At 40.5% G+C, this 14,220-nt stretch overlaps 1 protein-coding gene across 1 annotated transcript in view; it reads right to left on the bottom strand.

Annotated features, from left to right (window-relative positions):
* Positions 1-2,566: 2,566 nt before the first annotated feature.
* ZNF521 (zinc finger protein 521) overlaps positions 2,567-14,220 on the bottom strand; it is a 221,555-nt gene continuing 209,901 nt past the window's right edge. The window contains exon 8 of the mRNA XM_009285634.1: positions 2,567-3,396. Coding sequence (XP_009283909.1) covers positions 3,367-3,396 — 30 coding nt within the window. The 3' untranslated portion in view covers positions 2,567-3,366. The remainder of the gene's footprint in view (positions 3,397-14,220) is intronic.

The following is a 14,220-nucleotide window of genomic DNA, read 5'->3' as shown; positions in this document are numbered from 1 at the left end:
GCTGAGGGTGGTGAAGCACTGGCACAGGTTGCCCAGCGAGGTGGTGGATGCCCCATCCCTGGAAACATTCAAGGCCAGGTTGGACGGGGCTCTGAGCAACCTGATCTAGTTGAAGATGTCACTGCTTATTGCAGGGGGGTTGGACTAGCTGACCTTTAGAGGTCCCTTCCAACCCAAACCATTCTATGATTCTAAGTTCTGATAACCTCCCTGTGAACTGAACCACCTAAAACGGATTGGGAAGTCTAACTTAGGCAACCAGCTATGAAAATGTACATGATGGTAAAACCTGCTATTTTGGGTAGCTGAATTTCATAAAGTCCTAATACACATTTATTCCCAGATCATCTTTTGTTCAGATAAAGAATCAATGCATTTCCTCATAAATCCTGTGCTCAGATATTATCTGGGTAGATTGCTTCACTTCTGCAGTATAAATTCCATATATATACCTGCTTTAGGTCTGTGACATTTCCTAAACACAGCTCTGGCAAACAGCAGAAGGACTAATCATTTTATTAAACTATCACTTACAGTAAAACTCATGTCCACTTGAAATCTTGGGAATAAAGCCAGTCTCAGAGGTAAAAGGATACCTTGTCCATCAATCTCTCCACATAACCTTTGAACAGATTTATCCTTTCACATTAGGTTAAGGGTATGAGGAGGGGCTTCTCTTAGCTTTTGCTGACCCAGGACAGAGAAAGGCATGCCATAGCTGAAATGCACACGCACACACAGAGAGCCACGTCTCTTCTTCCAACAGGCAAGATGATCTGCCTCTCCTGTTGATTTTTCTAAATGCTGTGGTAATTCCCCAAGGAATACTCAGTTCTCATTGGGAAGTTTGGATGTCTTCCATAATCTATTTAAACAGCTATTTAGGTATCACTGAGAAACCTGTTACTTTAGAAAAGGTAAGAGGATTCCAGCACTTGATACTAGCAGCCAGCTCTCAGAAGCCACCCGGGGCTTCCTGCGGCCGTACGACCCGTCTATTCCCCCGCACCGACCTGAAAGGACAATCGATGCATAGTCTTCACCACATTTGCTGTTGCTCTGTTTACTGTTCCTTTATTTACATATCTAGAAATTCAACATCTTTGCATGTTTTGCAAGCTGTCATGACATGAGACGCTAGTAATATGCTATGTTTTGCTTGCTAACATATTTTTGACATATTTTAGCTTTTGATTATAAGATTGCATCTTTCCCAGCTACCATCTGTCTCGACTCAGTGGCACTCTGGCATTTACAAAAACAGTAGGGTGTAATATTTCTTATATACTTGAACTCTACTAGAAACATGTTATTTTCAGTCTTAACCAACATGTCACACTTTCACACATGAAGGCTGAAATGTCTTATATCCTTTAAGGTATCTGTCAAAATAAAGAACATATCATCGCATTCAATTTGGCTGAGATGAGTAATATATTAATGAGAATAAGAACGGGAACAGTTTCTGACTTATAAATAGAACTGGCATTTTACAAGCCTTGTGTACTCGTGCCTGTATTTATTCTTTTGTCAGCACAAATGAGATATTCACACAAAACCCAGGAATTTCTTCTTTGCATTTGGCAAAAAATGCACAATATTTTCAAAGCTGGAGTTTTAAACATGACACATTTTTTCTTGGAGTACCTGGTAACCAGAGACTTTCAGACTTTACTTCTTTCCTCTCCATCCTCCATCTGTGGAGAGTCAAAATGTGACATTCAGCAAACTGGAAATCACACTTTGTATCTGCCCTGACAGCAATAGGCAAGCAGCTCCAGCCATTTGGACTGTTGTGACGTGCAGCTCTTTAACTGCAGTATTTCAGCAACACTGGTTTCCATGGGATGAATCCAGTAATTCAAGCAATAGGGTAAGATACTAAAATAGCTGGAGAATGGTTTTTTGGTCCTCTTTCGTAGGTGAGCTGGAGGGTGGGAGATACTGATAGGCAGGGAGAGTTTTTATTCCCTTCTTTCTTCTTCTCGAAGTTGCAGGCAGTCAGGAGCCAAAAGCTGTGAGGTCTTGCGACAGCTCCCCGGGGCAGTGGTGCTAGCGAGCATCATCCCGCAGCGTGCACCACCTCCGATCCTGCTACCCACGTCAGAAGAGAGGGTGAGGGATGTGAGGTTAACAGTGCTACTGGCAGAGCTGCGGTGGCTCCCAGTTGTCAGTACTAGACCCAACTCACTAAATAATACCACATTGAAATACACTGATAATTATACACAGAAGGTGTGCGGTGACTCCTCTGGCAACCAACATGCCGAGTGTACAGGTATGAAATTGTTGAGACTGCCAAATAAAACAAACTAACCAACAAAACCAGAAAACAGTGAATATTACCCTCAAGCACAATTGCTTTGCAGTGGGCCAGCAGATCTGCTTCTACAATTACATTTAGTTAAATGTCCAGCTCTGAGAAAAGTGACCTTCTCCTACTGAGCAGTGGATAGGTCCTGATACAATGAGATTCCAGATCTTGGTGGTCCTTTAAGTACTACAGGACCAGTAATAATAATGCTACATTCAAAGGAAAAAGACAAAACACGAGCACGCTCACACATAATGGTAAACTGAATTTATTTCCTTTTGGAAAACAATTCCAGTAATCTCCAGGTTCAGACCGCAGAGTAAACATTAATAACAGTAACATACAGGTTAGTTCAACTGATTCAAGAATTTGGCCGTGTGAAATCATTAAGGAAAGTCTTGAACACTCAAAGCTTCAAATGGTATCCAGAAAAAAAAATTTCTTTGACAATCTACATAACAACTATTGCATATATGGTAATGCTATCTGTCATATCGCAAGGCTTACAAATATATATACGGGCCTTATTCAACTGTGGGTTCCTGCTCTGTGAGAAAGAGTCTCTTCATATTTTTTGCAAGAATCTTCAGCGATAAAAAATAGTCTTGGATTCATCTGTTTGTATACCAAAAGAGAGATTTCTAGACTGAAGTTTAAATGAAAGGAAGGCCAAACAGAGCTGTAATGGAACATAGCTATTACCTTCTCCCTCCTCCTTGAAAATGACACTTTTTCTTAAGCTATTTTTTTCCCCTCACACAGTATTATTATTATTTGTATCTTTCTTGAATAGGGCCCAAGTCCACTTGTCTTTATAAGACCATTTTAGTATCAGACAACATAATACATGTGCAACACTTTATATACAGGAAGTCTATCCGGTGCTCAAAAGTTCAAACACATGAACATCCAACAGTTTCGATAATACAAGTTTTATGGTACAATACAATGTTTCTGAATAATATACATTAACAATGAAAGTTTCGTGCAAAGAGTAAAACGTGTTCCCTTTTTGTGCCACAAAGAGTTCTCTGGAAGAGATGGGCCTTGCACTAACTGCTGTGCTGGGTCATCGTATGATTCTGTAACAAAAATAAAAGAAACAGCTTAGTCACAGGACAGCCATTTCTGTGCGAAAGAAAGATGCAAGAGCAAGTCTCCCAACGTATCAGCAACACATCCCAACAGGCCAGCAGTTCTGGTGTCCGCTTACATACGGCTCATGGTTTATGCATTATGCAAATGAGAAGTGCATTTATTTGCCATAAAAGACCTTGCTGCCTACAAACCAAAAATATGCTAATTGGACTGTGCTTCCCAGACTGTGGTACCACTTCAAATGTTTTATTGCATTAAAACCTATTTCCCCCTAAACAGTATACACACTATATTCTGGTAAGAGTCATTCTGTGCCTAGCAGAGAGGTCAAAGACTGAGAAGAAAACAGGAGGGGCTGCCACAGCCCTTCCTTCGGTCACCAAAACCCACAAGTATTTTTCCTCAAGTGAATGCAGTGCCTTATGTGAGGTGACACAGCATGGACTTTGGAGCCTGAAACCATAAGAGTAACCACCAAATCCAGCAGCAAACACAAGTTTCACCCTCTTTCCTGCCGCTGCCTTAATTGAGACGACCACTTTTAGGGATGAGAGATGTTACTTCAATGCCTGCAGTGGCTCAGATCCTTCACAAGCATCGAGCTAAGAGCAAGGATCCAATCTAATATGTGTTAGATCTTCATTGTAATGTACGCTGGATCCACAGATAACTGGAAATGGTCTGTGAATGCTACTTCTCAGACAACAGGGCAGCCACTGATTAGTGATGAATTTTCCCCCTAGTAATCTGGGCCAGATTTGGGCCAGTGACCCAGAGGGCAGGGGTGTCACATCCCGTAATTTGCTCCAAGCACGTCCAGTCCCTTCACTCCGCTTTATTAAGTTAATCGTCTGTCTTAAAACCCCTTTGGACTAACGCACTTCAGGATGAACCTGTTCCCAAAAGACAGTCATCATTTTCAATGAAGTGAACATCTACTGAACCATACCCTCCAGAGCCACCCATGAAAAGGCACACGAAAACAGACTTGGTGAAACAAATGTGAAATACAGCGTGACTGCAGACCAGCCTGATAGTTCTCCCTCCCTTCCTCCTTCTCTCTCCCTAAACTGTGCACGCACACAAACAATAGTTCATGGGACATTTGGCAAGGAAAGGATCTTACAGTAAGACTGAGGAATTTTTAATGTAGTGCCATTCCGAAGATTAAAGGAAAATGACCCAGTGACACTTAAAGATGCAATTTCCAGATGTGAATACAAACTGATTTAATGCTGATGGCAGGAATTCCAGACTATCCAAGGCCAGAGAGTGTAAAAAAATACACTCTACCACTTGATTTCATCTAGCTTCTTATCCTTCCCATAAAATCATTTCAAAATGCTGTAAAGCAGTAACAATAGCTGCAGACTAAAATGCTGGCTGGTCACAGGTAACAGGCTCTGACTTTAAACCACAAAAGCAAGGAAATTAAGAGTTAAGCCTGACAGTCAGCCCTTTTGTCATCCTGTTGTGTCCATTTATTGCAGCACTTACAGCATAACACCACAGGCTTATTGGAGACCCTGCAGTACGTAGAAACAACAGGACAAGTTAAATATGGGGTGGCAGACTGAATTCTGATTTTTTCTCTGCTTCTGAGTAGGTGAAGTCATATACCAGTTGTTACATTGCGGAGAGATATTTGGGGGTGTGTCTTTTGTTTCTAATCTACTGAGAGCAAGCGTGTCAGTCATGCCCACTTTTTATTTCTTTTCACTAAGTGAAAAATGCATAATCAGTTTGGGGCTGGATGAACAGTTACATATGAAGCAGTCAAAAGGTGTTTTAGAAGTGTAGCCGTAACTCTGGCTGCAATGACATTTTTCATTAAAAAATAAAAAGGCCCAAATATGAAGGAGACAAAATAAAACACGGCATAAGGACTGACTTGTCCCTGCTCTCAGTGTCCCTGACTCCCATGCCCTGGTGCAAAATGAGATAGATTCTCTAGAGATAATGAAGAGATAATAGAAGAAAAGGAGAAAAACAAGACAGGGCAGGATACGAATGTTAGAAAATGCTTTGAGCAGTTTAGGCCTTAGAAAGGCATCTGTACTTACTGTAAGCAGTCAAAACAAAACATGGTTTCCAAAGTAATTAAGGCTCCCCAAATGTGAGGGAGTAGGGAGAAATACCTATTTGGCTAAGTGGCAAAAAAATACAAAGTGGAAGCACTTCAGAAGCGTAACATTGACAAGACAAGCAGGCGAAAGATGGGGGGAGAGAGATAAGAAAAGGAGGAAAATTCTGTAATCCCACAGAGAGCCATATTCCACTCCACCAAAAGCCATCTATTGGAGACCCCATGTCTAAGTGACTGAAAATTGCAAACATTAATCCCAGTTATGAACTGTTGTTGTTTTTATGAGGGGTGTTGTGTTTAAAAATTTAGGGCAAAAATTCTCCTCCATTATCTACACAGCAGATCTCAACTCTGATAGTCTCTTTGCCTTGCGTGCAGCGAGCTCTCCGCCTCCCCAGCAGTGGGAGTTAGGGCAGGCGGGGAAAGCAGAATTTGGAGCTCCCGCCGGCAGAGACACGGCAGGGACACGGGAGTGTGGTACACCCAGGGAGAGCACGATATTACAGTCGAGATCCCCTGTGTGGCTCGGAGAGCATGCTGCCCTTCACTAAAGACACACTACACAAGCTTGAAACGCCTCCTCCAGAAACTTCAAACCAGTTTGCCTGAGTTTGGAGCAATCAGTACATCCACTTGCCAAAGAGAAGTCATTTAACTAAGTACAAGAGGTATCACATGCTCCCCTTCTTTGCCTCCCCCAAATTTGATTGCACATAAACCCATCTGTTTAATTATGAGGTAGTCTCCCTACAAAGCAAAAATTTCAATTTCCTACTTACCCATGGAAAGGGAAAAATATTTTTTCTTAACATAATCTTTCCTGGACTTCAGCAATAGCTATGTTAACATTTCCAAGAGCTGTGATTTCATGAGGAGAAACTAGTTTGCAAACACAAATGCAAGCTTTGCATGCACAAAATGGAGGAATGGTGAAGCAGGAGGTCTGTGTGTCACTGCATTTGTTACCGCACTAGACACAAACCAAGCCAGGAAAACTGTCCTACATCCCCAATTTCTCTCTCTCAGTATTATTTGGAAAGTAGCTATATTACCTCAGAAAACCTGAATTCAACATACTTCACAAGCAAAATAAACTCTTAAAATGTATTTGCTCTGTTCCGAGAGATAATTGTTTTTGTTAGCAGACCCCAGAATCCCAACTGTTATGTGAACTGCTATAAAATTATATGCCACCACTTTTCTGGATGAAAATGCTTTGAGATATCCCTGTTGTTACTGCTAAGGAGTTAGAAACATGCACAGATTTTGCTGTAATACTGGGTGGAAGAATCTCCTCTGCAAAAAAGATATAAAAAGGCTTCTTTGCAGAAATGCTCCGGACAAAAGAGATAATAATACTTTTTGGGTTTTGGTATATGTCTTTGTGTTTCAGCTAGAACATGAGAAGTATTAGCTAGCAAAAAGTTCCTGCCCACAGCATCAAAATTAATGAAGAAAAAAATATCCACAGATAGCCACAGACTCACTAGCCCATTAGAATCTTTAATGTGAACTGCGGTTGCATTCAATTTAAATGGGACTTCTGTTTTTTATGACTAGATGAAACAAGACATGGTAGTACCTGACAAACAGTGCAAAGAGGGTGCACATGAAGAAATATAAAGATGAAATGTAGACGCATTATTTCAACAGATGGTAATAGTACCACAGCAGCATGCTATTTTTTCCTCAGTTCAAGAACACAAACCTAAGTAATCAATCATCACTGATTAAGTAATTATTGTACCCTACATGTTATCACTTATCTGGAATCCTTTATCTGTTTACATTACGGATCATCTTGTATTTTTTTGCATTAAAAAAAATGCACCCCATCGCGCAACAATACAGTTCCAGGTTGTAAAACAGAACTCTACATTACTATCAACCTTTAAGCACTACGTTTTTTTTTAACAAAAGCAATTGGTTTCCAACAGGCTGGATAATAAGTCTTTTGACCTGCATTCTTCTCTGACCCATTAAGGTCACCCCTGTGCTTGGGCATATAGCTGACTTAGGAAATGCCTGCAAGTCCTGCATTTCATCTCCTGCCCACTCAAAATAAAGCTTTCTTTAAATGTGTCTGTACGGGTCCCTGAAGACCAGGGAGGCATCCCTGTAGTGGGCAATGGAGGGACAGAAGCTTCTGCCTTTATTAATGAATGCAGACCATTATGAGTCTGGCTGGCTCCTGCACTGTTCCCAGAAGCATATACTGTACGTGACTTAAAATGCTAGAATATTGACACAAAGCGAGCTGGGCACCCCTAAGGAAAATTACTCCTTGGATATAATGTAGGCTCGTAACAGCTATTAGAGTACAAAATAAAACCCTCCGGGATCAAACTGACATATACCGCATTCTACCTACTCCTCAAACATTAGAAGAATTTCTTTGTGAAGGCATTCTCAAGGACAGCATTAAACTGACTTTTGTAGCAATCTGCAACAGCTTTTTGGCTTACAGCTTTTAGTACTAAATCTCTAGTTTGAATCAATATAAGTACTATATCTTCCACATTAATCAATACATTTGGTTCAATACACGTTCTATTAAATTATACTTTCTAATCAAGATTTTCTGGTTCTTTTCCCTTCTTTTTATTCCAACTTCTTACCCTGTACCATACTTTTCAAACTGTCTGCAGCTAACAAGAGGATGTTGGATTTTCCAGAAGTGAAGGGGAAGGAAGAAAGAAAGGCTGGTGGAAAAGGCAAGATGAGCAAAACCTTAAGTGCAGCGGTAATGACAAATCAAAAATGCAGTTTCACAGTGTCAACATGGTTTCCAGAACTTTGGTCTGATGCTTCGTTACTTAACTGGTTGTCATAAGACCTCTCACGCAGAAAGCTCTGCATTGGAAACTGCTGAAATACTGCATCATGTGGAAAGGAGTGCGGGGGAGGAGGGAAGAAGGGTATTAAGTGGTAACACCAAAAACAAATAAATGAAACTTATTCAGACATAAGAAAAATCTCAGTAAATGTTGATTTTTATACCCTTTCTTCAAACTTGTGCTGCTTCAGTACTGCAGCACAGAGTTTCTGTCAAAGCCCCATTATATTGTGGCAGGGTTCTTTCGTGGTAAACTGTAATATGATTAGACCCAAGACTAAATTGATGAGATATTTAGATTTGTGAGATACTAAGATTAAATACATACTATAAATAAAGATGTAAAAAGATATTATTTAGTCCAGGTCTTTGGGGATATTTGAAACATTTGGATAGAAGATGTCTCCAGCAATCTGAGTGATGCACACAGTTACAGTAAATGACTTTTCCACACCTGTGGTAGGTTTGGTGGAATGTGGTTATTCTTCATAGGCAGAGAATATGAAATGTAATGTCAAAATGATAAACATGTATTTGCAGGCATTTGCCACTGTCTTACAGATGAGAAACACTGCACTGATGCCCCGCATTTACAATAAGTTTCTCTTTTTCTTATCTCCATATAATCCCTGTGAACCTGCAGAGAAACTGTTGCATTTTCTTTTGACATTTAACATCATCTTACTCAGCTCACAATAGCATCTTATAATACTTTCTAGATGACACTATGTCACCATTAAAGAAGAAGGTGAAATAGCATCATAAAAGAGAAGAACAAGAATTCATAGAATTTAAAGACAGGAAAGACCCATTAGGGCATTTTCTCCACCCATCTTGCCAGCGTTGGATTATTGCCTATAGTGTAATTTCAAGTGTTTTGCCCAGTCCAATTTTAATTAGAGCTTCCAATGCTCCTCTTGGGACACCATTTCACAGCTTCACAGACCTCAGGGTTAGGATTTTTCTTCCTGATGTTCATCCCAGGAGAGGAAGAGGCTCAGCCAGCCCCAAATCACACGTGAAACCAAATCTGCATAGTCAGGAGCTGGTTTCAGTAGAATATCTGGGCCATTTCAAAGCATCTGAAAGCAGTAAACTTACTTTCAATGCCCCAAAACATTAAGGCCCTGGCTCCACTGCTGCTGCAAGCAGTTAAGAAGATTCTGTTACATGGGTTTCTCAGGCTCAGTTGCTATACAGGTAAAAATGTAGTATAGGTGGGATTTGTGTTCCCACAGTAAGGGTAACCACTTCCACGGTCCACCTCCACCAAATGAATTAACTGAAGGTTAGGGACATATCTAGCTCCATTCTATGCTATAATCCTAAATTCTGCTGACAGAGCATCTATGAACACTCGGATTGTAAACATTTCCCTATTTTTCATGTAGGTGAAATACAAAGAGCAACTTCAGTTGAAGCTCATGAAAAGATGATGTGACCAATGATGATTTTCCTCCCAGGTCCCTCCCTTTCACTACAAGAAATTAACTTACACTGTTATATCTGAAATCATGGAACTAACAAATGTTTCTGATGTGTTTCATCCCAGGAATTACAATGCTTCTGACACAAAAATGAACATACATTCAGATTTCAATGGTCACACTTATCCTGAATGAATGAGGGAGCTGGAAAGGAGATGATGTCTGATATTTTTTCATAGGTGGAAAGTAGGAAGCCAAATGGAGACTTTGGAGTTCTGGAGTAAACAGAAAAAATTCCAGGCAAGGTGTCCCTGCCACCAGCATCTCCAGTACTGCAGTGAATTTTTAAATGCACTAAAGTAGGCATGGAGTTTCACTCAGGCCAAGTTTGATCACCAGCATAGACCTAACAAAATACAATCTCTGAAACTTGAGATTCCCAAGGAAAAAAGCATTTGATCTGAACTAAAACAGAGCTATTTCCACAACAAAGAAGGGGCCAAATCCCAAGAGCATCTGTGTTCCCATAAATACCACTTATGTGTGGTGAGTTGATGTTTACCAGCCTTTGAGAATCAGGTCTGTTCTCAGACATGATGGCCAATTAAATGGTCATTTTAGGTCATGACTGACCACTGTTGACAATGATAATTTAGGAAAGTCTACACTGAATTGCAGTTATTCATATAAATTAGTTCACCTAAGCTATGTGATTTGATATTATATTAATGTCTCTGAAATGGCATGACTGCTAATCAGATTGTACTCTTTATCGTATTTATGTAAAACTCTCAGTGTTCTGGTTCTTTTACTCAAGCATTTCCAGCTGGGCCAGAGAAAACCAACCCATAAAAAAATCTCAAATTGGATAGCATGTTCTCAGGGATGCAAACTGAAAATTAAAACCAAAACCAAAACAAAACCCCTGATACCTATTTTTCTTCAGAGACTTCCAGTAAGTCACTAGTAAAATGTCAATGATTCCTTTTGGATTCATTATTATATGCGAGTACATATATCACAGATTTGTTGTATGGAAAAGAATGACATATATTTCTAGGTACAGCAAATAAGACCTTCATCATTGTCACCAGAAGAGAACAGACACAAACACAGGTGATTGTTCACCATCCTTGCACCTTCCTCATTACGAGCGTTGGCAGGGGGCTCCTGGTTAAGCCTCTGACATAAGGCAGAGTAGCTCCAAGGCTGCTTTAACCTATGGTGCCAGGCAATAGCCTTCCATAAGCATCCCTTACTCTGGTGTTTACTGAAATGCAGTGGAACTTACAACCACCTCTTGCATTTCAGGCAAGGTGTGCCTGGCTGCACGGGCAAGGTGCATGTATTACCCCCATAAACGATACGATGATGGTGATGGGCAGAGGGGGCAATCGTTAGGACGTGTTCACAGCAATTCATTGAAACTGGGAAACCTTCCCATAACCTTTTATGCTGCAAAGGGGCTGTACTGCTAATCAGGATCCAGGCCTAAGTCTTGTTTTCAGAAAAACAAGGCTTTTGTGATACTGCAAATGTTTGAAATTAATACACAAGCATCCTTCCCCAGTAAGAAAATTGTTCATTAAGTGGGAATAAAAGCTTAAAGAAAAAAGGCAAAAGGAGGCACTTCTGAGAAATATATCAAAAGTCTTATTACTTTAGAATATGGTTATGATTACCCTGGTATAAATTAAGAGAAACTCCTCTGAAATCAAGGGAGTTTCAAGATAGGGACAAGTAAGAAGAGAGCCAGGCCTGTAGGGTTTAAAACAAAGTGAATATTGCTCATGTACTGACTGATTCTTGCACACCCTCTGCAGAGGCCACAGCCAGAAGTCTCTTCACCTTGTCAGACACAGCCCGGCAAAGAGCAAGCAGAACCCAAAGCTGAACAAATCCAGATTTATCTGCAGCTATTGTACAACAGAGTAACAGGGGACAACAAGCTTTGATAAGCAATACTGCCTAATAATATATTCGGGGATTAAGTCAGTGTTTTACAGACACGTGTTCATGGGCTAGTTGTTGCTCTGCTTTAATTTTTTTTCTTTGTTATGTTTAATTTATCATGCTGGTGCTTTCTAAACTACAACATCTGTAAACAAGTTTAAGTTTGACCTCCCTCCCATTTTACATCCACAAGCAGCACTCCTACTTCGTGCTCTAATTTTAGATACCTTAAAGACAAATAAATGTGTGTGGGAGAGAGAAAGGTAACAAACCCATACAACAAAACCAAAAACCCTTGTCTGACAATATGTGTTCATCTTACGTGAATACAAATTTGCCTAGCTGGGAGTGAGGAACCGGCTCCTGGAATTGGAGCTACGCTATGTACAGATTCCTTTATAGGTCAAACCCAATTAAACAAACTACTACTAAATATTTAACAGCTCAGTGCAGTAATTAGTGACAAATAATGGAAGCTTAAATTGATAATTGCACAGAAATGTCCTGTTGGAAACATTACACGTTTCTTGCTCCTCCTGTTTCTCTCATACTCGCTGAATCCTGATAGGTCTTTTCAGGGATTAAACTGACAAATGAATCTGGATTTTACACACATCTATTTGGTCTGCAATGAAGTTTTCTATGAGTTGTGAGAAGAAACCTTCCAAGTGGAACTTCTTCTCAAATTTCCATTCTGGCCTCTCTGATTTAAAGCAGAGTAACTGCCAGATCATGAATTGATTTCAAATCTTAAACCAACCGGCAGGTCCAGAATTTAAGCTCCTGTCCATAGGATTCAAAAGGTCACCCAATTAAAATGGGAAGCCACACAGAGCTGTGATTTATATGCAAAGGGCAACCTTTAAAACAATGATCCTTTCCAGTTTTCCACAGGTGCATGTACAAGAATTCCTTTGAACAAAATTACAAGTGAAATTACAAGTTTCTTGATACAGTCTGAAAGAAAATTGCTGTAACTTGTCCGCACTCTTATTATAGACAGACGCATCCCACACTTTTATCGATCGCCGAGTTCACCCCCCTACCTTGTGACATAACGCTGGGCATTGTGCTTATCAGGTGACAGAGGGACAGCCTGGAATCTGGATTCCCCACACATTGACAGCCAGTGCGTGGGGCCTTGAACAACAGCACTCAGCACACTGGAGGTTATGGATCAGCCTGAGATTAACTCAAAGCGACTAGCACCGTTTTTGCTCAGCTAAAAGCAAATCCTGACCCAGCCCAGTTTTAAAATCACCAAACCTGGCTTTTGTACATGGAAATCATATCTGGTAGTTATCCAGCTAATAAGCATACACACACCCAGTTAAGACAATGTGTAAGTAGACTGATGCATATTTCGGCTCCCGAAATCAGGAACACAAGTGAAAATATGTCCCCTTGTTCATGGTATGTCAATTTTAAAATGTGTAGGAAAGAAAAGGAAAAACTATGGAGGTCTGCTAGCTCTCCTCCTCTTCTAAATGCCCCCAAATCTGTTGCATATTGGTGCATCTTTTTCCTTCAAGACAGTTTGCAAGGAAAGCCAGATTGAGCAGATTTGATGGTAACGGCCAAAGATTTCTGAGCTGATAAGCAGAGGCCCCCACCGCTTTTGCTCTCTGACTTCCTGCACAACTGGTTACTGTGCATCTTGGACATCTTATAGTCCTTACTCCTACAGCTCTTTAAACAAGGAATAGTGGGAACTGGGACAGTGCTTACGTGGCAGGCTTGGAGTGTGCGTGAATTACAAATCTACGTGTTGGAAAAGAAAATAAGGACAGTTTTTATCCCTTCATAGTTGGTAGCTAGTCAGACAGTTAAGAACCCTATGTTGAAACACTGTGTTCTTAGAGCACCACTATTTGAGTTCCTACCTTTTCAGTCCAAGAAACTCCATGTTGTAAAGGAGACTTTTAGAGAGACCAGAATGCTATTTTGCCCTTTATAACAAAGTCACTACTTCTCTAAATTTTGTAAGGACACACAATGTAAATCAATAAATCTGGAGCGTTTACCGACATGTGGTACCAGGACAATAAAATTTTATGTTTGTCATTGTGGTTGTTGATTGTAAAATGCAGAAGTCTGGATTCTCTATTGTCTTCCGTTTTGTTGTCATTTGCATTTGTGCAAAAGAAGTGTGAGATGTGACCACAGCTAAATGGGAGGAATTTTACTCTCACTTTCTCCTGTTTTCAGAACCTGTAAAAGGGGTAAGACAGTTCAACTCCTATATTTTAATACTTGCCCCCCTCCCAAACAAGAAATACTACACAAAGAAGCATCCTTTTATGCCTTTTTCTTTCCTCCCCATGAGGGAAGAAGTATCCTCCTACCAAATGTCATTCTTTGAGGTTGGTCATTCTGATTCCTGTCACACAGCTGGCCAGTGACACGTTGCAAGTCAGACATGTCATTAGATCCTGCCTTGACCCTGCACTGACAGTTGAATAAATGCCCCCCCCCCCCCCCCCCACCCCCCCCACCCTCTCACCGT

Source organism: Aptenodytes forsteri, unplaced genomic scaffold, assembly GCF_000699145.1.
Source record: "Aptenodytes forsteri isolate BGI_AS27 unplaced genomic scaffold, ASM69914v1 Scaffold23, whole genome shotgun sequence".
Lineage (NCBI taxonomy): Eukaryota > Metazoa > Chordata > Aves > Sphenisciformes > Spheniscidae > Aptenodytes > Aptenodytes forsteri.
The sequence above is the reverse complement of the archived record's forward strand: the minus strand, read 5'-3'. Positions and strand labels throughout refer to the sequence as shown.